The sequence below is a fragment of the Saccostrea echinata genome, unplaced genomic scaffold (assembly GCF_033153115.1).
Source record: "Saccostrea echinata isolate AGI-Se365-2 ecotype Australia unplaced genomic scaffold, CSIRO_AGI_Sech_v1 ptg000060l, whole genome shotgun sequence".
NCBI lineage: Eukaryota > Metazoa > Mollusca > Bivalvia > Ostreida > Ostreidae > Saccostrea > Saccostrea echinata.
In genome coordinates this window covers 4,518,530-4,542,481 of record NW_026889809.1, presented here as the reverse complement: position 1 = coordinate 4,542,481, position 23,952 = coordinate 4,518,530, and the positions used below count along the sequence as shown (strand labels likewise).

The 23,952-nt window shown below is 33.6% G+C and overlaps 2 protein-coding genes across 2 annotated transcripts in view; both read left to right on the top strand.

Annotated features, from left to right (window-relative positions):
• Positions 1-23,952, top strand: part of LOC133175063 (uncharacterized) — a 399,658-nt gene that overhangs the window by 331,974 nt on the left and 43,732 nt on the right. The gene's annotated exons all lie outside the window — the stretch shown is intronic.
• Positions 7,545-23,663, top strand: LOC133174984 (substance-K receptor-like). The gene is made up of 3 exons (XM_061310075.1): positions 7,545-8,373; positions 22,794-22,997; positions 23,295-23,663. The coding sequence occupies exons 1-3, from the start codon at positions 7,630-7,632 to the stop codon at positions 23,589-23,591; spliced, it is 1,245 nt and encodes a 414-aa protein (XP_061166059.1). The 5' UTR covers positions 7,545-7,629; the 3' UTR covers positions 23,592-23,663.

Below are 23,952 nucleotides of genomic sequence, written 5' to 3'. Positions count from 1 at the left end.
GAGTTATCCGGGGAAATCATGTACCAAGTTGTCAACCTAGCACCCGCACGACATTTACAAACTTTTAATAACCGGTTAAAAAGTAGAAGGTTGTCCACTTTCAAAGTCTTCATTACAGAGAAATGCAGCTACCTAAATACTGAAAATAAAGGTTGCATATCTTCACTGATTATTTATAAAGTGATACATCATTATAAATAATCATTGAAAATGTCCAACTTTATTTTCTATTCTGTCCAACTCTATTTAGGTAGCTGTCATTTCTGTATAAATTGATACATCGTTAATTTATGACACATTGTTTGGTTTTACGTCAGCGACTCGTCTTTTCAATTCTCAAGTTCATTTATGATATCAACATTGCTTTCTAACAACAAATGAACACATATACCATATAATTATGGAAAGAGGGGATGACAAAATATGATCAATCCACATATCATGACATGTTCGAAATCAAATGACCATGCAGATAACAAAGTTTCTTATGTATTCATATGTATTTAAGCTTTCACACTCTACAGTTTAGTTCCATCCTAAATTCAGGCCATGATTTATAGACAATCCTTAATCTAATGTACAGCACTACAATACTGATCTCATCACAATTTTACAATTGTATACAGAAATATAATAAGATAATCGTAATTGTCGTTCTTCTGAAAAAATTATTTTGAAGCTTTTTCTTATGTTATCAAATCATAAACTTTGCCCCTATATACACATGCTATGTATTTTGAAGGCCTGCAATACCCAAGGTAGGTCCATTCTCGTAGAGTTGTGGGATTCCTATAAAACAGCTGTATACGAGTACCTTCAGCAAAGAATTGAAATTTGAGCACACCACTCGATCCAAAAAAATGTTTTATAATCTTCAGAAGCAGTTTTTTATTATATAATTGTAAATTTGGATCAGAGGCTGTGTTGTGTACTAAATATTGATAAACATCTTCATCTTCTGACCTTTTTTGAAGAAATTTTCAAGATATGGGTTTCGTGACGTCATAATACATTGAATAGCGAGAATACATATGCAGTCACCTTCAGTGTCCAAATAAAAAAATAGTTTTTGATTTTTAAATAAAGAAATTTACAGGGCCGAAAAAGCCAAAAAGGTCTTAAAGTGAAACTTTATTGCTCCTTAAAACCCTTTTACCCAAGAATGTTTGATTTGCCAAGTTTGATTTAAAATGGAACATTGCAGCTCCCGAGGGAGAAAAGACAAAACACACACACCCACACACACATATAGACCCACAGGCCCTTTTATGTATGCCTTAAAGAAGACAACATTTTTTTCTTGACATATACTTTAAAATTCTTGTTTTAAATTAACTTTCTTTTTTAAAAAAAACGTAATTGAACTCCGATTGATCAATATTTTCTTTAAATACAACCGTACCATTTAAACCAGGCCCTAACTGTGTCCGATTATACTTGAACAGACTGACGAATAATTCAGATGGGTCGTCAAACAGAGACAGATTCCCGATGGATCGGATATAGAACAGTCTCTAGGAGTAACGAACTCATTCCAGTTTAATACCAGGCGCTGTGATGTATGGGCAGTTACGTCGTGTTAGTAGGCTCCTCAGTACTCTTCGGTCGTTTGTAACACGGCAGCTGAATGTTCATGGCCGTAGGAACCGGGGGGGGCGGGGGGGGGGGCACGGGGGGGTGCCCCCAATAATTTTGCCGATATATAGAATACTATAGAAAACATAGCTACTACATGCTTCTGCCCCCTCAATATAACGTCTCATGACCTTTTTTTTTTTTTTTTTTTGCTTGTTAAGGAATTTTGGTAGTCGATAGTGCCCCCTCAACTGAAAATGTATGGTTGTGCCCCCTCAAAGTGAAATTGCTTCCTACGGGCCTGATGTTAAAGTACACGATACTGTAGACACATCTGGTAAATCAAAAAAATATTGGATTCGGACACCCGAACTATTGGTTTACATGAATGAGGCACCATAGGTCAATTTAACGTTCAGGCATTGTATAATACTCGTATTTGATTAAGACGTAATTATTAATGTTCTATCAATGTTCTATATGTTTTATGCAGCAAATTTGCTTGTTACTTGAACACATATAAGGAGAACTGCCTAAGTTACACCTGTTTATATAATGAATTTTATTGGACCTACTTAATGCAGAAGGCTCATATAAAAAACCTTTATTGCTACTCCTTAATTTTTAAACCGTACTTTTCAATAAAAAGTTAACCTGGCCATATCCGGTCAAATATAATAGTGCGGTGATTTTTTCCTCCCGTAGATCTGGATCTTCTGATCACAATGGATTCAATGCAAGGCGAAGAAGTAGGAAAAAATCATGAAACCAATGATAGTGTGCAAAAACTCATTCATAATTCATAGAATCAGTTATATTGTGTGAGAGAAAGTGTATAGATTTCCACATGGGATTAAAGGTGCAGAAATGGCGTTTTTACAAAGCAAAATGCACTTGAACAAATTAAATCATTGTAAAATGATACACTTTATGACCAAGATGTTTATTTACACAATGTTTACACCAAAACAAAAAAAAATAACCACCACCCCCCCCCCCCAAACAATAACAAAAACCTACAAAAATCAAAGTATTGAAAGTAATTTCCAGAAAGATACTTTATGATAAAGATGATCATTCAACTTTTCTATTGTCAATTTCCCTTATTTATGTCGCAATATAACTTTATCACCTGTATATAGTGTCTATGTATCCCAGTCCATTCCATAAGCATAAGTGTGAACGAGTAATTTCAAGATCGAGGATGCCTACTGAAAAATAAGCTGGTGTTACAAAAGTTTCAGAATCTCGTTTATAGTCAACATTTCGCCAAATCTTTGATTGATACAATGACCATGTTTGCAATTGCAAGCAGTTGTTGAGTTGAATATTGACCGACGCATTTAATACAAATTGTTAATCCATTTTTGGGGTACTGAATTGTCGCAGTCACGGTAGCTCAGTCGGTAGAGCGCTCGCTCCGTGATCGGAAAGTCGTGTGTTTGAATCATGGCTGCGATTGACCTAAGTCGTTAAAAAATAGGTAGCAACTGTTCCTTCGCCAAGCGCTCGGCATTTTGAAGTGAAATTTGCGAGTCCTTCGGATGAGACCTTAAAAACCGAGGCAACGTGTCGCGGTAGGGGTTGACACGATAAAACACCCTCACTGTTCAATGGCCCTAAGTGCAGAGTAAAGGTCTAAATTTGACGCCTTTCACCGGTATATGGTAACGTCTCTAATTTATGGAAAAATTCTCGAACGGGACGTAAAGCAACATACAATCAATCAATGTCCTAGAGCTTTGTCTGTCCGAATTTTCTCAAGCAGAGAGCTACAGTTCTAGCTTTGTCTGTCCGAATTTTCTCAAGCAGAGAGCTACAGTTCTAGCTTTGTCTGTCCGAATTTTCTCAAGCAGAGAGCTACAGTTCTAGCTTTGTCTGTCCGAATTTTCTCAAGCAGAGAGCTACAGTTCTAGCTTTGTCTGTCCGAATTTTCTCAAGCAGAGAGCTACAGTTCTGCAGTTACGGATTACTCTGTATCAAGGAAAAGGGTGCACGGACGGGATGATAGGCCGACAGCGGATGCTTATACTTGCATTTCCCACCTCTGTTTGAGCTGTTTTCAATTTGTATTGTTGAATTGGACATTTGAGATGATCACTGTTTGTTATCTTCATGTTTCATGTTACTGTATCAAGTTATATTATGTTTAATAATTTGACAGTGTATAAGTACACAGTTACATGTAGCACGTTAGTTCACAAGAACACTCAAATTAGAGCAATTTCAATAAATTTAAATACATCCTAGTTAGTCCAGCTACTAGTAACCTAATCGTTTTTAATTCTGTATTGTTTACTAGCACTGTAATAGTAATTGCATGATAATTAGCCGATAACCTAAAAAAATATTTGGCCTTTTACAATATGAAAGATTTAGGCAAACTTTGATGAACCTACATGTAACTTCTAGGGTTCTCTTTTCATCATACCCACAAGCTTAAACACTAACACACCCATGCTATACACCCTCCGCAACTTGTTTCACGGGGGATAATTATTGATGCATCTCAGTTTTAGTTTTTGTCTCGAGAACTTATTACAGGTAAATGGACTCGAGAACTAAGCTCGGACTGATCCATCGTGATAATAAGTTAAGAACTCGAGGATTTAACTTGTACTGGTTCATGATAATCAAAATGGTGATTCAAAAAGTTTTCTCTAAATTGATAAAATTATTTTGATTGATCTTTGATAACAAAGCTAGGGCCTTGAGAACCTTATGGTAGAATGAGGACAAGAAATTTTGATAAGAGTGAGAAATTGGAGATTTTTATACACATACACAAGGGTGCTCTCTCTCTCTCTCTGAGTGCGTGTGAATTGAAACCTAATGTAAAAATAAAAAGAAGAAGGTAAAATACACAATTACATAAAGACATCCAGTGAATTGGTTCAGTAATAACAGACTGAACTATTCTTATATTGACGGCTGAAAATATAAAAACACGATATGAAATAAAAGTGATTCCAGTGATCCTACGCTTTTTGTTCAGATTATATTCTGAATCGCCTCAAGAAAAGATCATATTTTTATTTGATGTCTGTTCGTAGTAGAGCAGGTGCAAGTTATTCGGTAAATTTTATTAAAACGAGAAGCTGAACTTTCTTGCAGCATCGTGAATGAGTTGACAACCAAGTAGTTGTTCGATAATCAATACAGTAAAGACGGGCTTTCTACGAAGTGCTACCGCTCAGTGAATTGGTGACATTTTCATGTTAGTGGGGACTATCACGATTTCTGACTTTTTTGGAATTATTTTACTTCTAATTAAATTACTTTAATTTTTTTATACAATTAAAATGATTTTTAAAGTAATAAAACCAGATTTAAAACACATGTGTGTATTGGGAAGGGTGAAACGTAGTGACGCACCTTCCTTCCATCCTACGTGTAAATGGTTCTTTATTCATGGAATGTAAACATGCTTGCATGCGTTTATCTAAATAAGAAATTGAACGTATTACCTAATTTTAAAATTCAGATGACGAACAGCTAACCTGTTCAATCTGTGTACCCATACAGCTTTTCTGATGTTAACTGGAGTGGAGGTTGGATATATGTAATTTTTTAATTATTACATTTAATAATAAATAAAAATCGAATCCAATCGAATCCTTAGGTGTGTGTGTGTGTGTTTTTTTACTTTTTAATAATTTTTCTCGTGAGTACTATTAATATATAGGAAAAAATTAATTTGTTTCACAATTATTCATAAGATTATTGATATACAATTTAATTGTTTTGTTAATGTAAAAATATTTACTTTTATTCAACCTACAAATAGTTTTATGCACGGTAAGCTAATAACATTTTGATAATTTCAATGGATGCAAATGCTCAAAACTTTGAACTGGTAGAGAGTTGTTTATAATTGACAGTACGAATTAGTAGTCTTCATTCAAAGCGATCCATCGGCTGTTCGTTTTCAATCACTGCCTCTTATCTGAAATTGTCCATATTAAAAAAGAACATAATTTAATTTTCATAATTTGGCTGACATTACCAACAAGCTTGTAACCCCCAAAGAACCAAAGCAAGATTTGTGTGGGAATTTGGGGGGGGGGGTATACTGGAATCATCGTGTCTATCCATCTACGGGTCTGGGAAAAAAACAAGGTAAAGCTATTAATTTACGGCATTTTTGTCCTCCGCTTTCTCTAACTGCGGAGAATATTAGAGCTTTTTGCAGAACACCATGGGTATTTCACTGTTCGTGACTTGCTGATGGGTCGAGAAGTTTAAATACTACGTCACATTGTTACCGCATCAAAGGAAGTAACCGAGATCGCTACTCTCCCACGCTAAAGTCGGTCAACCGTAATACACATCGCTGACGTTTAACGGTTCATAAAAGGGGACAGAGAGTCCAGCAGTCCTTTTATGGAATATTACCTGCATAATAGAATTCTTTTTATGAGTTTTTTAGTCCATAATGAATTTAAATTGAGTAGTTTATTTTATTGATTTAGTTCATGCATTCTGAGTTTGTAGCAATTTGTTACAAATTACTTCTGAAAAATGAGCCCAGTAAGTATACTCTCTACACATATAGATCTAACTTGGCTCTGTTTATCCGTCATTCTGTCCATAACTTTCGTTTCCGGATGATATCTCAAAAACTTATAGGGTATTTTTTATATCTTAACTTCGTATGACTTAAAGAGGACCCTATTTGAATTTGTGATCAAAAGGGCAAAGGTCAATGTCAAAATTTGAAATGTTATGAAACAGTGCAATTTAGTTTCTAGATGATATCTCTAAAAGTAATTTAGCTTTTGCAGTGAAATTTCATATCATAATTCCCCGTGACCTAGAGAAAGCATTTTTGAGCTCCAAAGGTCAAGGGTATAAAGTCATATATGTTCCGGTCTCTTTGTGCTTTTGAAATGAAACTTAAGGCGTTGACTCTTTCTAACACAAGAAATCACAAATTCATAATTTGGTATCAAATGGTTTCCAATTCATTTTGATAGTGCTTTTGTGCTTGATGAGTTTGAAATTCACTGACCTACATTTTTACCTTTGGCCCCTCTTTGGGTCAGCATTAATTACTATCGAAGTCTTTTCCCATGCTATATATTTTTTTTAAATTACGGAAGTGCAAGTCACATAAGACGAGTACAAATATTGAAAATACATATCTTGAAGGACTAACAATACAATCTTCAAAAAGAGTTATTTTGACGCGGATTTTTTTTTTTTTTTTTTTTTTTTTTTTTTTTTTTTGCTTCAACTGTGATTAAAAACAAACGACCACAAATCATACGCATATCATGTCGCCAAAAAATTGTTCATTTTATGTTGATTAAACTTGTAAAGGCATTGATAGTACATCCTATGGAACCAGAGGAAATAAAACATTTTGTGAACTCTCTTGACGGTCAAATACGATACGAAATACAAAGATGTCCTCGTAAATCAAAGGGACATCCGTTCAATCTTATCAATATATACTGTCCTAGAGTACAACACTCCTGGGGTAATATTTTAATTAACTCTCGGTGAGCAGCTGAAAAATTGTACACGAGGGGTCACCATGAAATAACACATACTGTTGCGACCGACAAAGTTCTTTATTTTTGGTATGCGATTCGTTAAACAACAATTTTTAATAAAATATCAAGTATTCTAGATTTTCTGGTAAATTTTAAACAACATTCAACATTGCATTAGCCATGCAGGATTAAAAAAAGAAGCTATTGGAGGCTTTGTTTATATGCATGTATCAACGATTACTGACGCTATTTGATGAGTAGAAAGGACCGTGAAAAATGATTCATCTGCGGGGAGGGAGGAAATCAGGGAAAGCACTGTCATCGTTATTTTCCAGGGAACAGGCGCTTTTATGACGATATTGGTGATGGTAACGATACAGGGTTCATTTCTATTGATGGAAATCTAGGTGTAATTGACTAGTTTATCAGTCGTCTTAACGCAAACCCATTGAAGGCAATCACCCTCAATTGCTGCTATAGTTTGTAACAAAGTTTGAAGTGGCGCAACATGTTGAGAAAAAAACTGATTGGTTGACATATTCCACGAATTTAGATTATGGCTGAAAATCTTCATCATTTTTACGAAAATTGGAATTCTAGTCTAGATAATATTTCGAATCAGTATGATGTGGACCATTTTAACTTGACTTCAGATGCCTTGATAGGTCTCACAGTGTTATATGCCTTTACCACAATTTTGGCCATTGTTGGGAACCTTCTGGTAGTCGTGGTGTTCATAAGAGGAAAGAGATCACGGACAGATTTGCGCCATTTTTTAATAAATTTAGCTATTGCAGATTTATTAATGGGATTATTTTGTATGCCATTCACCTTTGCAGATGCCATATACAATATGTGGATTTTTTCTAAGCCTGTTTGCCCCATTGTTCTATCAATACAAATCATTTCCGTCGCTGCAAGTGTCTTTACAAATATGGCTATCGCTGTAGACCGTTTTCTTGTAGTCACATATCCACTAAAACATCGTTTTACACAGGAGCGTTCGAAATACGTCATTTTTGTGATATGGACAGCTGCCACAGCTTTGTCGTGTGTCCAATTTTTTGTGGGTAGGGCACATGTAGATGAGGGTAGCGGACACCTTGTATGTGACGAAATATGGCCCTCGAAAAAATCCCGAAAGATTTACACCATCACGGTTTTATTGAGTACCTATATAATACCTTTAGTGATAATTACAGTAGCCTATGTAGTGGTGGGATTCTTATTGTGGAAAAGGACACCACCCGGAAACAGGGACCACTTCCGGGATTTTCTACAGTGGAGATCCAAAATAAAGGTAGAGATAAATGTTCCTTATCAATATGTAAATCCTCTGTATCTACTTGACAATTACTTGTAATATAAAACAATAAAGATCAAGGCATAATTAGAATAATATACATGTAGCATAAAATTTTTGTTAAAGAGCTATAGAAACTTCAAAGTTCAAAATGTTATAAGAAATGTCTGTAAGGCCTATTTCATGACTTACCATTCTTGCCCTCCCCGATCTCAAGTTGATGTACTTCTACCGCTTTCTTTGAATTGTATAAAACCAGGTACAAATGAAGACATTTTATAGATAATTAGAGGCAACAGTTTTCAACGACAGATGTTAGGATAGTTAAATAACAATCTGTTGATTTTTTTTAAAATGCTACTTTTTATAATTTGTCTTAATTGAATTCAAATAAAACAAAAACAAAAAAAATAAATAAGTAAATAAAAAAAAAACAAACAAACAAAACCCCAATAAATAATACTCCTAAATACTCAATCAAGATGCATAATTCTGAGTGAAGATCAAAAAAAAAAAAAAATTACATGAAAAATGAAATGATATGCTGATTTATTTATAACAGCACTTTTCCGTTCGTTCTGTTTTGAAAATATAATCTACATACGATTGCGGACTAAATTAAGATACATACATTGATTCCTTTGATGGACACTATCTCCGTTTTGTCTCTTTGTTAGATCATTTCAATATTCTACTCCTCTCCGATATATATACATGTATTAAAATGTGGTTCAAATGTTGTCTCTTCTGGTAATGCTTGATTTAAACAAGGTGAAGCTTTTAACCCTCGACAAGAATTTTTTTCTTCAAAGTACAAGAGCCATATTTAGCCCTGAAAAATATTCGGGGGGGGGGGGGTGATAAAACTTAAAATTTAGCAGAAATTTTGTTCAGTATCAAGAACAAGGTACGGTTTCAATACAAATCTTGCCCTGTGTTTTTCTTAAAAATGAAAGTGATATAAAAAATTAAAACTTATGCTTTTTGAATCATTGAAATTACATGCAAAAAGATCATACAAACCATTTTTCTCACATGACCTTCTAAATGCTAACTGTGACGTCATAGACCTGTGCATTTTCCCGTATTTTCTTAAAGAGTTGCAGAAGACACCAATTTTCAATGGAACTTTCTTTCAGAAAATATTGTCCACAGGCATCGCCCACAAAGATTTTGAGATATATGATTTTTCAAAGAAATTTACGCAACATATCCGAAAATTAAAGTGGGCGACAGCTGTGGACACTATTTTCTTAAGGAAAATAACCCTAGAAATGGGCAATTTTGAGGCTTTTTCTGTTTAAAATAGAGAAATGCATCAAATTAATGACGTCATATTTCCAGAATGGTACTCCTTCATGCCATATTCCTTTCTGATTTATCACAGTCATATACTCAACTAATATTTAAGCCAGTTTCAAAACTTTTTGAAAACAATGATTTTTTAGGGCACAATAAAGCTAAAAACCGTACCTTCTTCTTTGGCTCGTGGTGACTAAATATGCATTTAAAATGACGCAATTCTCACTAGTCTTTGTAATATGACCTCAAGAATAGAGTCATTATTCCCAATTCATGAAAATTTCTTCCAAAATGAACAAACATCCAAGCTGTTTTCCAATAGAGTCCAATCTCCGATCTTAAAATTACAAGTAAATTTTGTAGGAACTGTTAGTAAAATTCATTGTACACATTTTTATTATCAATCGAGGCTGAGCTCATATCAAAAACCTTTGTTAAATGTTTTCAAGTACGTAATTTTTCTGCAAAATTTCAAAACAAGTAGATTTTCGAAACGCTTTCTCCACATTGTGGACTCTGAGGTGGAACCTTTATGTTATAAAAGCATGAAGTCTCCGCTTTATCTCACACAGGCACGGGTCTTTAGGTCGCTTTAATCCAACTTACGACAAATTTGGGGTGTAAAAAAGATAAAGGTATTTTTTAACACCCCAGAATTTTTGTTCTAAAAGCCTGTGCTTTATCTTAATTATTTATCTTAGTAATCGAAGATTCAGGGGCATATAGTTTTTGCCCTGTCCATCTGTCTGTTTGTCCACAAAAACTTTAACCTTGCCCATAACTTCTGATCGGATGGGGCTATGGCTTTCATATCTTACATGTGTATTTCTTTTGACAAGACCTTTCTTTGGGTACCTTCATATTTGACCTTGGAGTTTGACCAAGTTTTGCAAAATTTTACCCAACTTTAACCTTGGCCATAAATTTTTGAACGGTTGATGGTAGGGCTTTCATTTTTCACATGAGTATTTTTTGTGAGAAGACCTTTCCTTGGGCACCATTAATTTTGACCATTTGACCATGACCTTAATGTTTGACTTACTTTTGAAAAACTTTAACATTTTCCATATCTTTTCGATGGTTGCTGCTAGGACTCTCATATTTCACAGGTAAATTTCTCGAGACAAGACCTTACTCTGGGTACCAACATATTTGATTTGCACTTGAGAAAGTTTAACGTTTGCTATAAGTTGTCATACGGGGGCATCAGTGTTTCACAAAGATATCTTGTTAATGACTGAAATTGAACAAAGAGTTACAATTGATTAATTGGTCTAAACAGGACCATTTTTGCATAAAGCGAACATAGCTCTTTCTCTTCTCCTTAATAAAACAGATAAGTCTGATCAGAGTAAAACCTGGTGCAGTTTACATCAAAATACATTAATCAGTGTATCAATGATTAACCTTTTGAATAAATTATTTTCAATTGTTTTAAGCAAATCTTGAATTAACAAGTGATCTTTATGATATAAAATGGGCTGAAACAAGTATAATTTTTCAAAGAAGTTTAATAATTGAAGTATACATTAATAAGACAAGTAGAGCTACAGTCTCTTCAGAGACTTGGTTGGCGGATTGAATAGAATTCCCCACGCCTAGGCAAGGACAAATGGTACTTAAGTTTGTGAGTACCAGTCTGACGTTAAACCAAATATTCTAGACTCTTTACTTCTCTGAAGCACAATTTCCTCTCGCTGCTAAGTCATTTGATTGCTTTTCACTTGGTTAAAACGATAAAGATATCGTGAAATCGATCTTTGTTGTTTTGTTTGCAAACAGTTTCGTTTAAGTATTCAAAAAGTCACAAAGCTTTGGTTAAAAAGTTGAAATACAACTCTAAAGAACTATAATCAGGAACGTTATTAATGAAAGAAGGTTATTTAAGTAGAAAATCAAATAGAAATCAATCAGTTTGTCAAAGGGATTTATCGAAAGCATTGTTCCAAAATCTTTGATATTTGTGAGATAAGAGGTAGCATATGTAATGACTATAAAGTGTATCAGTAAGGTATTGATACCTTCTTTATTTAAGTATCAATAAATCTGGGAGATATTACACAGATTTTCAAATCCTTTAATTACCTCTTAACATCATCTGTCATTTGCAGCACATCATTACGGAGGCAATTTGGAAGGTATTAAGCCATTAATTGTCTTGGTATAGTTTTTTATGGCTTTTACAAAGCGTACAGTAAATTATGTTAGGGGTGTAAACAAATTATAGGAGATATGAAGGATTAAGGCTTCATCAGGGATGCAAGCATCAACGTGATGGTTTACATAACCAAGATAATTAATATAAATAATAGCAACAACATTCAGGGGCTCTGAAATCCGTTTCTCTTCCAGGCCTCTTCGATCAAAGAAATCAGAATTTTAATTAGCTTGCAAAATAAAATTGTTTTGTGCAAGGATACATATATGCGTAGGACAATATTTTTAACTGTAAATAGCACAAATTCAAATTTCTGAGGTAAACAACTTCCACTGTCGGAAAGGCTCCAGAGTCTGGCTTTGCGACGTCACACATCCCACCCTTTGAAATACTCATATTCGATGTATTTCTGTCTTTTCTTTGGGCAACGTTCAATAATAATATAAGAGCTTTGTCTTTACACAAAAAGTTCATTAATTAACGAATGTAGAAGTCCTCACGAAGGACAGATATATGTATATAGAGAATCAGGCTTCCGAAGAACTTAATTTCGCCCCGCCTTTGACAAACTATTGCTTGATTATTTTTGAATACAATTTCGTCACGCCTTTGACAAACTGTATTGCTTGATTTTTTTTGAATACACAAATAGTATTTTTATATATTGAATTTCTGTCCGAATGAAAAGATCTGTTCGAATATCAATTGCAAGTTTAATTTTCCAGTTGAAGACTTTTCAACAAGCGTTCGTTTATATAATTGTGCCGTTTTGTTTTTGCCATTATGTCAATCTCCAGCTGCAGGTTACTAGCTAACACTTTTCCTGTTAAAGTCCAAAAATTATTGACACAAACATTTTTCCTCTGGCTCTTTTGTTCACGATTTCTGTGTTCATCTGAATGTTGTATTCTTTTCCGCTCTATTTTTTAAAAGATGTTTTCAAAGATCTGATATCCCTAAACAAAAGTCGAAATTAAAAAAAAAAAAAAAAAAAAAAAAAAACAATGTTTGGAATTAAATAAAGTTAAAAATAATCTGTATTATTAGTTTTAATGTGTATTATCAGACAGAAAGCCTTTATTCACCAAGCCCGAGAAATACAGGTCACATTATCGGCCAACATGTTGACGCAGAACTAAATGTGCCGTTTTGTTTTTGCCATTATGTCAATCTCCAGCTGCAGGTTACTAGCTAACACTTTTCCTGTTAAAGTCCAAAAATTATTGACACAAACATTTTTCCTCTGGCTCTTTTGTTCACGATTTCTGTGTTCATCTGAATGTTGTATTCTTTTCCGCTCTATTTTTTAAAAGATGTTTTCAAAGATCTGATATCCCTAAACAAAAGTCGAAATTAAAAAAAAAAAAAAAAAAAAAAAAAAAAAAAACAATGTTTGGAATAAAATAAAGTTAAAAATAATCTGTATTATTAGTTTTAATGTGTATTATCAGACAGAAAGCCTTTATTCACCAAGCCCGAGAAATACAGGTCACATTATCGGCCAACATGTTGACGCAGAACTAAATTTTGAAGAAATTCAAAGAAAAATTGAAAAGATTTTTGGAGATTGAAGATACTTTTATTGGAGTTTTATTTAATTCTTAATTATAAATTCTTGGAGCTTTCCTTTAGATAGGTACCAGATAATTATGGTACTACGTAGATGTGTATTCTTGTTTATATTAAAAAAAAACATTGGAAATTTACACTCATTTTCACTTAACTTGCTTTATTGCTAAACATCAATATTAAGACTTTAAAAAAATCTGTTTGGTGTAAAAACTGTTTGGTCTCCGAGGACGGTAGTTTCCTCCGCACAGACAGTTCTATCGACCAAGTTTTTTGCCATCGATAAGAAATCGTAAGTATCTGCAAAATCAACTTTCAAGGATGTCATGGTTTTTTGTAAATAATGAGTCTGTGAAATCTCGGGAGGTCTGGGACTGCCAACAGTGTATATATCTTTGATTTCAACCAAAAAGAAATACGAGGTAGAAGAGATTCCATCACAAGTAAAATACAGTGATATTGAAAACAAGAGATAGACTGCGAGAGTTACATGAAAGTGGAATATTAGATTTTTAGGAATCTTAGCGGAAGCGATTCTCGGGTGTCTTATAAATAGCTTGTAGATCAAGCGATGGTCGCTCCGAGTTTTTAAGACTACAGTGTTCAGCTAAATGAAGTTCATCTCAATAACATACGCCGTCGTCCTACAGAGACAAGGTACAACAAAAAGATTGGGATATCCAGTGTCTGTAAAGAAAAATGGTAGATGGTTAGCTTTATCACTATGGAACTCTTTTTTTTTTTTTTTTCTTTTTTTTTTTTTTTTTTTTTTTTGATCTTGCCAAAGGAAGCCTCAAACAGAATCTTCTGTTAGAAGATTTAGAATTACTTGGAAAGTACATGTACTCAAGTTTGAATTTTTCAGTTACTCAGTATCTGATCAAATACACTGAAACAAGAAACAACTAGAATGTTAACGTTTAGCTGATTCCTGCTGTCCTAATCACGAGTTGTGTTAACAGGGACACTATGAAACCTAACCCTTGGTCCACTAATGACAACAAACGATGACGTTCAGCTTCCCCTCCGTTCTCTTGTGACTGAAATTTATCACTAGAGTTCTATCAAATGTTACCATATGGAAATTAACACGATATGAATATCTTGGATCAAAGGAGTCGGCGCAGTGCGTGTAAACAGGTCCTCAAAGCTGAATACACTTTATGTGCAAATTTGATCATTCGTCGCTTAATGGCGAATGAACAAAAAGCTATTGTCATTAGAAGTCCATTTTTTTTTCACCTGATATTTACAAACATGCATTACTGGACAATTTGACCCATTTCGAGATATTACTTTCAATGACAGTACATTAATCTTTGAATCATTCTTCTCGCATTAATTTAGGAAGCTCTAAACACTAATGACAAAGGTTTTTTGTCTTGGAGAACATTGTATCATATAAAGTGTACATATTAAAGAAGATGGGCGAACAAGGCGAGCGAAATGCTTATAATGCGACAAACATGAAGGTTAAAAATTAAATCTTAATTATAACAAAATTTCCTTCGGTATTTCATCTAACATTAAAATATACTTTATGAAAAATTGCCACAATTTGCAAAAATCTCAGATTGAAATTATTTGCCTATGAAATAGCATACACACGTTAAAGAGAGCAATTTAAAAAGGATCATTTTCTCATACTTTAACACAAGTCTCGATATGATTGGGTCTTCACTCCATTTTTTTGAAAATTTATCCTCAAAGTTTGCGTAAAAATGTACATATTTTGGATAACAAAAACATGGAGCAAAGGCTCACTATATCTTAAAAATACACTTTCACGACACAACATTCGCATCTTTCCGAGAAATATTTGAAGTCTATTTAGTCAGGGGTCATGTCACAAACATGATTTAAATGTCCTTATTCATCAAGAGTTGTGTAGCGTGCCATTAACGTGTTGGTCTCAAAGGAATTTTTAATGCTAGGGTTCGAACCCCGTGAGTACCACATCAGTTTTTAACAGAAAAAATTTTGCCAAAAAAAAAATTCCTCACAAAAGTGTTGTTTATCATAATTTCATAAATTTCAATAAAGATAACTTAACGCTAAATACTAAATTCACAAATAGAATATGATTTTTATATATATGAGGCTATAAGCATTCTGCACGTTCACCCATCTCCTTTACTTCGTTCATTTTCATCATAAAGTACAGGTACCTGCCGTATTTCTCCAGGAAATATACAATGAGGTATGCATGGCCGAAGGAACCCCCAGTAATTCTGCCGATCAATAATTGCGTCTGATGACCCTTTTTCCCCTTTACTTGTCATGGAATTTTTGCTTGGTAATGCCCACCCAAAATGAAAATGTTCCCCTGCCCCCCCCCCCCTCTCTCTCTCCCCGGAAACTCAAATTGCTTCCTAGGGGCCTGGTATTAGTGAACAGAAATTACTGTTGTCTGATTATGAATTCAATTACTCCATCTTGATTAATATGTTGTAAAGCACACTTTAATCTTTTTCAAATTGTACCATTTAGTGCTGATTTCTGTTTATTCCATTTTACATCAAAGGACAGTTCATTTTAAGGAGCACCTTCTTTTTCTTTTTAAATAATTAGATTTTGTTTTAAAAGCTAAATCTGTTGTACTTCACGGGCTTTTTTTTTTCTAAAACAGTACTTCTAGGACATGTATATCCCTATAAATCAATCAACATATTATCTTGAAAATTAACAAATGAAACATATTTCTTCAGAAAATAGCTAAATGGCTTCATTTCTTTGTTTTGATACACAGTAAGAGTTCCTATTTTAAGGGGGGGGGGGGTAATTAATTTTTATGAAATTAGTAATTATTGTACACGTAAATAGTGTATAAACGGTGAATGTAAGTTGTACAATGTGCATGTGTATGTACGTCAATTACAACATTTTGTAAAGTTGAAGATAAAAAAATTTTAGACATGGAATCGGTCACACTGCACTGCTACAGCAGTTACATGTAACAGCAATTCTATTATTGATAATTATATTGTTTTTCAATAAAGTACCACTATAGCTGACGTCACTGGAGTAGGTACCTACCTTTTTCGGACCATTTTTGGAAGAAACTACATGTAATTAAACAGTCATGAAAGTCATGCGTGGATCTGGAGGGGGAGGGGGGGGGTAGCGACCCACCTGGGTTATGAGTTTCTATGTGTACACAACGAAAAAAAATCCTTGGACAGCCCCCCCCCCATTTTAGAAAACATTGACCCCTTTGAAAAATGGAAAGAAGACTCAACGTATCTGAAGAAAATTGATTAAGGAAAGTGACTTCATAAACCCCCTCCCTTTCCACTAAATAGGCTTTTCAAGTTTTAGTAATTGTAAGTTGTTTACGCTTTTTCGTTCTTTATTGGTAAAAAAAAATCTCAGGGTTTGACATTTGTTAGAATTGATGTGGACCCCCCTGGAATAAGAAGCCTACAAGTACACTTCCAAAACAGACACTTAATATCAGCCCCCCCCCCCCTCCCCTTCCAAGAAATAGGATTTTCGATTTTGGACAATTTATAATTTTTCTCTTTTTTTCTTGTCAAAGATTGTTCAAGTAAGTTGTCTGCCCCACCTTTCAAAAACGAGGGTCATTCAAAAAATACGTAGACAATGTTCCTCCTCCTCATATTATTTTTACAAGGTTAAAGATCAACACATTTTCAAATGTAAAAACATTTATTTTATCGATGTGTGAAGTTTCATTCCATTTGATTAAATGGAACTCATGTTAGCCAATTTTAAAAGCATCATGTTTTATCGCCACGGAGCACGGATAAAAACATTGTAACGTCAAAAACAACGTCGAGAAAGTTTTACAAAACTTACTCTGCCTTTTTCATTTTTAACGTATTGGTAGCGACTTCCCCATTCATAAAAAACGTATCCATAACACTTGACACCTTGTTTGCTAATAATTATTCAGTAAAGCGCACATCACGTTTCATGATGTAACTAACTCTTTTGACAAGATTTTAAACTATAATCCGTTTCTTCGCAGACCGTCCATCGTCCGATTCAAAGTCTCTCCCACTCAAAAATTGTCTTTTCCATTATATACAAATGCACGGCTCATTTTTTATATATTTCCTGGTTCCTCCAGCACTTTCAGGGTTTGTTTTAGAGGTTTCCCGAATGCAAAACAAAATTTTATTGCTACTCCCTGCTCCGTGACGTCCTTTTTTGCTTTTTTAAATCAAGTCTATCTGTCTTTAAAAAATCGATATCTTTAAATCGAAGAGATTTATTACATTACCTTTTAGCATCTGAAGTAATAAAACAATACTAAATCTAAATATTTAAATTTTATTTCATTTAAGCGCCATTTATTAGAGGTATGGCTATAAACATTATAAAGTGTATAATTAGTAAATAACTCAATTTTGACCCTGCTCCGTGACCCCGTTTTTGCTGTCTCAAATCTTTGATAATTTTGATAAACATCAAGATATATTCCAATTTTATGACTCAAAATATTTGAATCTGTTGTTAAAATATGTATACCAAATTTGGTTGTAATATGACTTTAAACAAAAAAGTTATGACAAAAGTCTACGAACTTTTTGAATGACCCTCGTACGTGCCTGCTAAAACTATTAGTCAACACCTACAGAATCATCCTCACAACGTCAGGGATCCTGAGTCCATTCGTGGCCGTGAGTCCTCTGGGTTTTTTTTATTATAATGATTATTTATTATTATTATCTCTCGGTCAGTCACCTCTAATTTTTTTCCCCAAATGTAATTAAAATATTTTTCTTTATTCTATGATTTCTAAATCAGTTTCAAAGTGACCCAAAAATATTTAAACAAAAAAAAAATGTACAGTCAAAAGATTGATTTTTATGTACAATTATTTAATGCTTAGGAGTTTCTATATATATATATATATATATATATATATATATATATATATATATATATATATATATATATATATATATATATATATATATATCAGTAGTTAGTATCAATTTAGTATCAATTTTAACGCATTTAAGGAGAAAAAGTTCACAATTTTCAATTTTAAGATTTGGTTTATGGATTTTGTTTTCAATTAGCCTCCTTTTAGCTTTTACGACTTGGTGCGCGCAGCTTATCAGAAAGTGTTAATGTTTTCCTCTCAATATTTTATCTTTTATAAGAAATGGTCCAAATTAGAGAATTTTTATACCCCTTTTATTGGCATTATGGGGCCATTTATTGATTACGATGTACTGACTGACAAAGTAGTACAACTTTATCGATGATTTAGACTTTTATTTAGCGGTGACATGTTTTTTGCTTATGTCACCACATCGAACTAACAGATAGTAAGGGATAATGGATCCAGTTTGCAGATCAAGACTTCAGTGGGATTTTGATTTTTTTTTTTAAAGAAATTATAGCCCTTTACCGACTAAATCTGGTGTTAATTTATTATTAGATACTGTACTTCAATTACCATCTTGTTTATTTAGCAGTGCTACTGTTCACATTTGTGAAATTCTAATACTGTCTTAGTGAGTTGTGGTCCAGTTTTATGGAAAATCGATTTTATGTTTGGTAAGGATCTTGTTTATTATTTTAATGCATGGAAATTTATATCAATGTTGCAAACAAAAGAAATAGGAAATACAGCATAAAGATAAGATTCTACAGATTTTTTGTCACAATTAGAGGGTCTTCTATGAAAGGGGGTTCAGCATATTTGAGGGGGCTGAGGCTGAAATTACCGACACTAAAGACACTAATGCAAGAAAAAAAATCAGTCTTCCTCTCTCTTTCATTAAAAATATATAAAAGAAATTATTAATTCGTAGAATCAAAAGAATACTTGGTTATCTAGTAAGTTTATCTAGTAATACTTGGGCAACGGGGCGCTCTTACTGGTTAGCACCACTTTTTCTGTTATCCTTGGTACAGTTATTTAACAGGTTTCGTGACAAAAAATATATATTAGCTGCTGACTTGATTTATGGAAAAGGATTCTACATAACTTGTCATCGAGTCTTTTTGCATTTGATGCACAGTCTGATATATAACGTGATATATAGATCCAATTATTCGAAAATCCATATGCAAAAAATATTATGAACCTAATTTTGCATTAATTTTCAGCCTAGGATGATGTATGATATAGATAAGCGTTGCATTCGATCAAAGACATGATGAAAAAACATCGTTAGAGATCGCGATTAAGAGGAGATTTCTTCACATATTGTACGTGATGTCTTTGAAGTATTGAAGAGATAACTAATACGCCTCAACCTGGCAAAAAGTTAAAAAGTATTATTATAAATATAAATAAATAATTTAATTTTGTTTGTATTCTAGCCTCTGATTGGTTAATATCCAAAAAGGAACACAAATTATTTCTGTATAACCTGGTTTGGTATGGGGACACACCCCCCTGACAACCAGCTGAATCATCTGTATCCATACAATCCTCTCATTTCCAGTCCTCGGGATTCATGGAAAATTCCAGATTTAATAAATGTACCTTTAACTTAACAATAATTCGATCTTACCACTTGTAAACAAACAACACGGCTGCCGCTAGGCCTATGCATCAGTTTTTACCTCCCCTCGCTTCCCATCACTTCCGTTACTACGGTTGTATTATTGAGCGGCAAATTTGAACTAATAAAAAGCAACGAAATTTTGCACCCTTAGTTATTTAATGATTTTAAAATTAAATTATAAGGAATGACTCTAATTTTTGGCCAAATTATTCGAGTATAACCTGGTTTGGATCAGTTTACGCTGTTTTATAATCCGCTTCGCGGATTATAAAGCGTAAACTGACCCAAACCAGGTTATACTCGAATAATTTGGCCAAAAATTAGAGTCATTCCTAAAATAATATCATAATAAATATCATATAAATAAAAAGTCCTCTATTATTGAGGAAAACAATACGTGTAACTTCTAAAACTTGAAAGTCAAAAATACATTTTAAAAGGGGCAATGTATATTGCATGTATTTTCTGTTACAAAATGAACCCAGTTCTAAAAAGTTGACATATACGACTCTCAATCACTTTTTTTCTAATTATTCAAAAGTTTCTGACAAAGCATCTCGTTTGTAAGTATAAATCATACAGAATTCCCAGCTTTATCCCATCATACGGATTTTATGTGACACGCTTAAAAGCCAACAACTCTTAAAGGGAAATCAATATGCACCACATGCAAATTCATCGCTTTACGATCAATTATTGATATACTGGTGGATGGAAAAATTTAATTAATGTTCATTGAAAATCGGAATGTACTAGACAACATAAAACCAAAAGATTCATTGATTGATAATCTACTGTAAACGTTCTAAAAAGTGAAAGTTGGTTATTATTAAGATAATCAATGAACATTAATCCAACTCTTAAAATGCTATCAATCTGTGTAGTGCATTACCAAATCCACGTGTCGATGTTACTTTATGTATAGCAACAGAATTATACCGAAGTATGTCTGCATATCAAACCATTGTTCAAAAGATAATTTTTATTCCATAAAATCAGAAATTTAATATTTTGTTTTTAGTCTCACTTTTTTTGTAACTTTTATTAATCCTAAATTTTTGAGAAGTATATATTAGAGCATTGTGACATTTGTGATGATTGGTTCCATGTTAGGTCGACTTCTCGTCGATTCTCATTACATAAGGTGTTAAGTTGAACCCTCTTGACTCTGTATTAAATAAAGTGTTAGAATGATTTATGCTTAGATCTCCGTTATTTACAGAGGAATCATCTACAGTTCAATCTCGATTCCCATTAATTAATTGATTCATAGTGTTAAAGTGACATGTCTAGAACACCTACTAAATATTAATAGTTTTTGGTAAACTCTCTGTTTTTTCTGTTTTTTATACCGTATAAACCGAGGTCTCGTGTCGCAGTAGGTGCTGGCACGAAAAAAAAATCCCTCACTGCTCAATGGTCCTGATTGCCGATAATAGGTAAATTTGCAGCCCTCCACCGGCCATCTTCCCAAGTCATGGGTTTCTGATCCACTCCGCTCCCCAAGTCAAGGGTTTCTGATCCACCCCGCTCCATATAAACCCTCTTGGAATAGACTAAGTTTGATGGGGTTAGAAATGCGCTCTCTGATTGGCCTCATACAAGTTTGCGTGAACCAATCAAAAACAATGTTTTATTTCATCTGAAACTACAGAATGAAGCGTGGATCCCCCCCCCCCCAACCAACTAATAAAATTATTTTCTCGAAAATATGTGATTTCTCCGTCAATTCTATCTGTATGTCATTCTGTGCAATTGGTTTGTACTTTTGTTAAGGTTTAAAAATTGACCATATACGTTATAATAAAAAAGTGTATTTTTATTGAACCGTAGATGGCCAACTTTTGCATTCCACCGGCAAGTGGTTACGTTTAACGAAGGGACGTTAAACAAACAACAAACACTTGATTAACTATTTAAAAATCTTTGACACTTTAATCTACTTCGGCAAAACATTGACACTTTGAAACTTTGACACTTTGTTAACTAGGGGAAAATCTTTGACATTGATTTATGATAGGAAAAATTTATGTTGAGCTTTAGTTCTGCAGATGAACATTATATATAAAGTAAGCACAAGCTAGTCTATTTTTTTTTTATAAGGGATCCCCAATCAATCGACAAACACTTGATTCCGTTACAAATGGCAATGCATGTTTTACAAGTTTTCCGTTTGTTGTCGTACATCGTACATGTATGAATTGTCCGAATTTTCATTCATCCCGTTTGTATCTTTGATAATTATGAGTGATGAATTTCCTTCTGTCGGAACCCATTATTTATAGAACATTTACAAGACGAAAAATTGTACATTACGTTGAACATTGAATGATGTTTGGTTATGTGTGATATTTACTTAAAACCGCCACTCGATGAGCGGTTTTAAGTAAAACGTTTAAATAAAACACACTATCAGCAATATCGAAATGATACATTTTCTCTTTTAAAGCTATATATGGCGTATCTGAGCTAAAAAAATAAAAACACGAGATTTAGTGTAGATAAACATGGTATATGTTATTTACGTTCAAATTTAAATTTTCACCGATTTTGAACTTGAATAACATCATGTTTTCATGGTCAAATTGACTTTAAACTGTGTCTGTCATTTAATTGCGGAGTCGGTAAATAAATCGGTTATTGCTTTAAATTTCTAATACCTTTGAAACGTGATTAATTTAGAGTGTGTAATTTACAGAAAAGTCCTATCTTTATATAAAGTAATAAAACAAATACTAGAAAGATCTTTTTAATTTTAGTTAGTCTGAACTTATATAAAAATACGCCATCTATGACTTTAAACAAATCTTCCAGAGATTTAGATGACTACTTCTCTGATAATCTTTAATCAGGTGGCTGATTTCATTTGATAGCTCTACTGATTTCATCGACAGGTGGTAAAGATGCTGGTGATCGTGGTGACGATTTTCGGGGTGTGTTGGCTCCCCCTCCATGTTTTTACATTGGTCCGTGACTTTCATCCCTCCACCCATCACGACAGGCTAGAACTAGGTCTCTATCTGGGAGTCCATTGGCTTGCCATGTCCAACAGCTTTGCCAATCCAATCATCTACAGCTTTACAAACGACAGCTTTAGAGTGCGCTTTCAACATTACAAATATTTACAGAGAAAAACATTTTTATGTAGAATCACCATGCATATCTGAACTAAGAAAATAGTGATGTAAACATAAATGCTTAAGTTTCACGCTTTAAGATATTTTGGCAATGATTTACAATATTTCAGAGTACGTAGGAGGTTTCCTTTATCATTAAGGTCTTGGCGTTTGACCTCTTCTAGAACCTTACTTTACCTGTGTTGTTGATCATTGCTTAATTAAATATATTTTTTATATAACTTTTAACCCTGTTAAATACATTGCTTATTTTTACAGGCTGATCTTTTAACCCTGTTTTACATGTGGTGTCCGTGTTGTTCCTGTCTTAAAGTGATGATAAATAGGACGTATAGTGTAACAACCAAGGAGAGCTTCCTAATCCGTCATCAAAGCAAACTGAAGAAGAGTTCCTCTAGGAAGTTACAGAAGAGGTTATTAATTGTAGAACAAAAGCCAGGACATACCGGAAGTCAAAATAAGACGTGTGAAGAAGAGCATATGGACCTCGTATGTAAACTGTTTGTCGACAGTGTTTCAGAACTTGGCACTGCGCAAGTCTCTTCAAACCCGTGATTTTTTATGCTTCGTATGTGTGTTAGGTAAATTGTGTATGCATTAAATAATCAAATACTCGTGAAATCAAAATTGTTCTTCATCGATATTTTTCATACGTCAAGGAATCCGCCAATGCATGAACAGACTGCACTGTTATAATATCCAGCATTTTTTTCTGATCACTCTCTGAAATATTGCTTACGTGTAAAATGAGCAATGTCAATTACTAGCGGTGAAAAAAATTTTCATTGTTATTCCAGTCCTTTGAAAATTAGTTCTTATATAAATCTGTACTAAAAAAATCTACCATTTCGAATGTTTTCCTATAGCGGTCATAAAAAATCGATGTTTGACCGCAGAGTGAGATAGTGGACCAGTC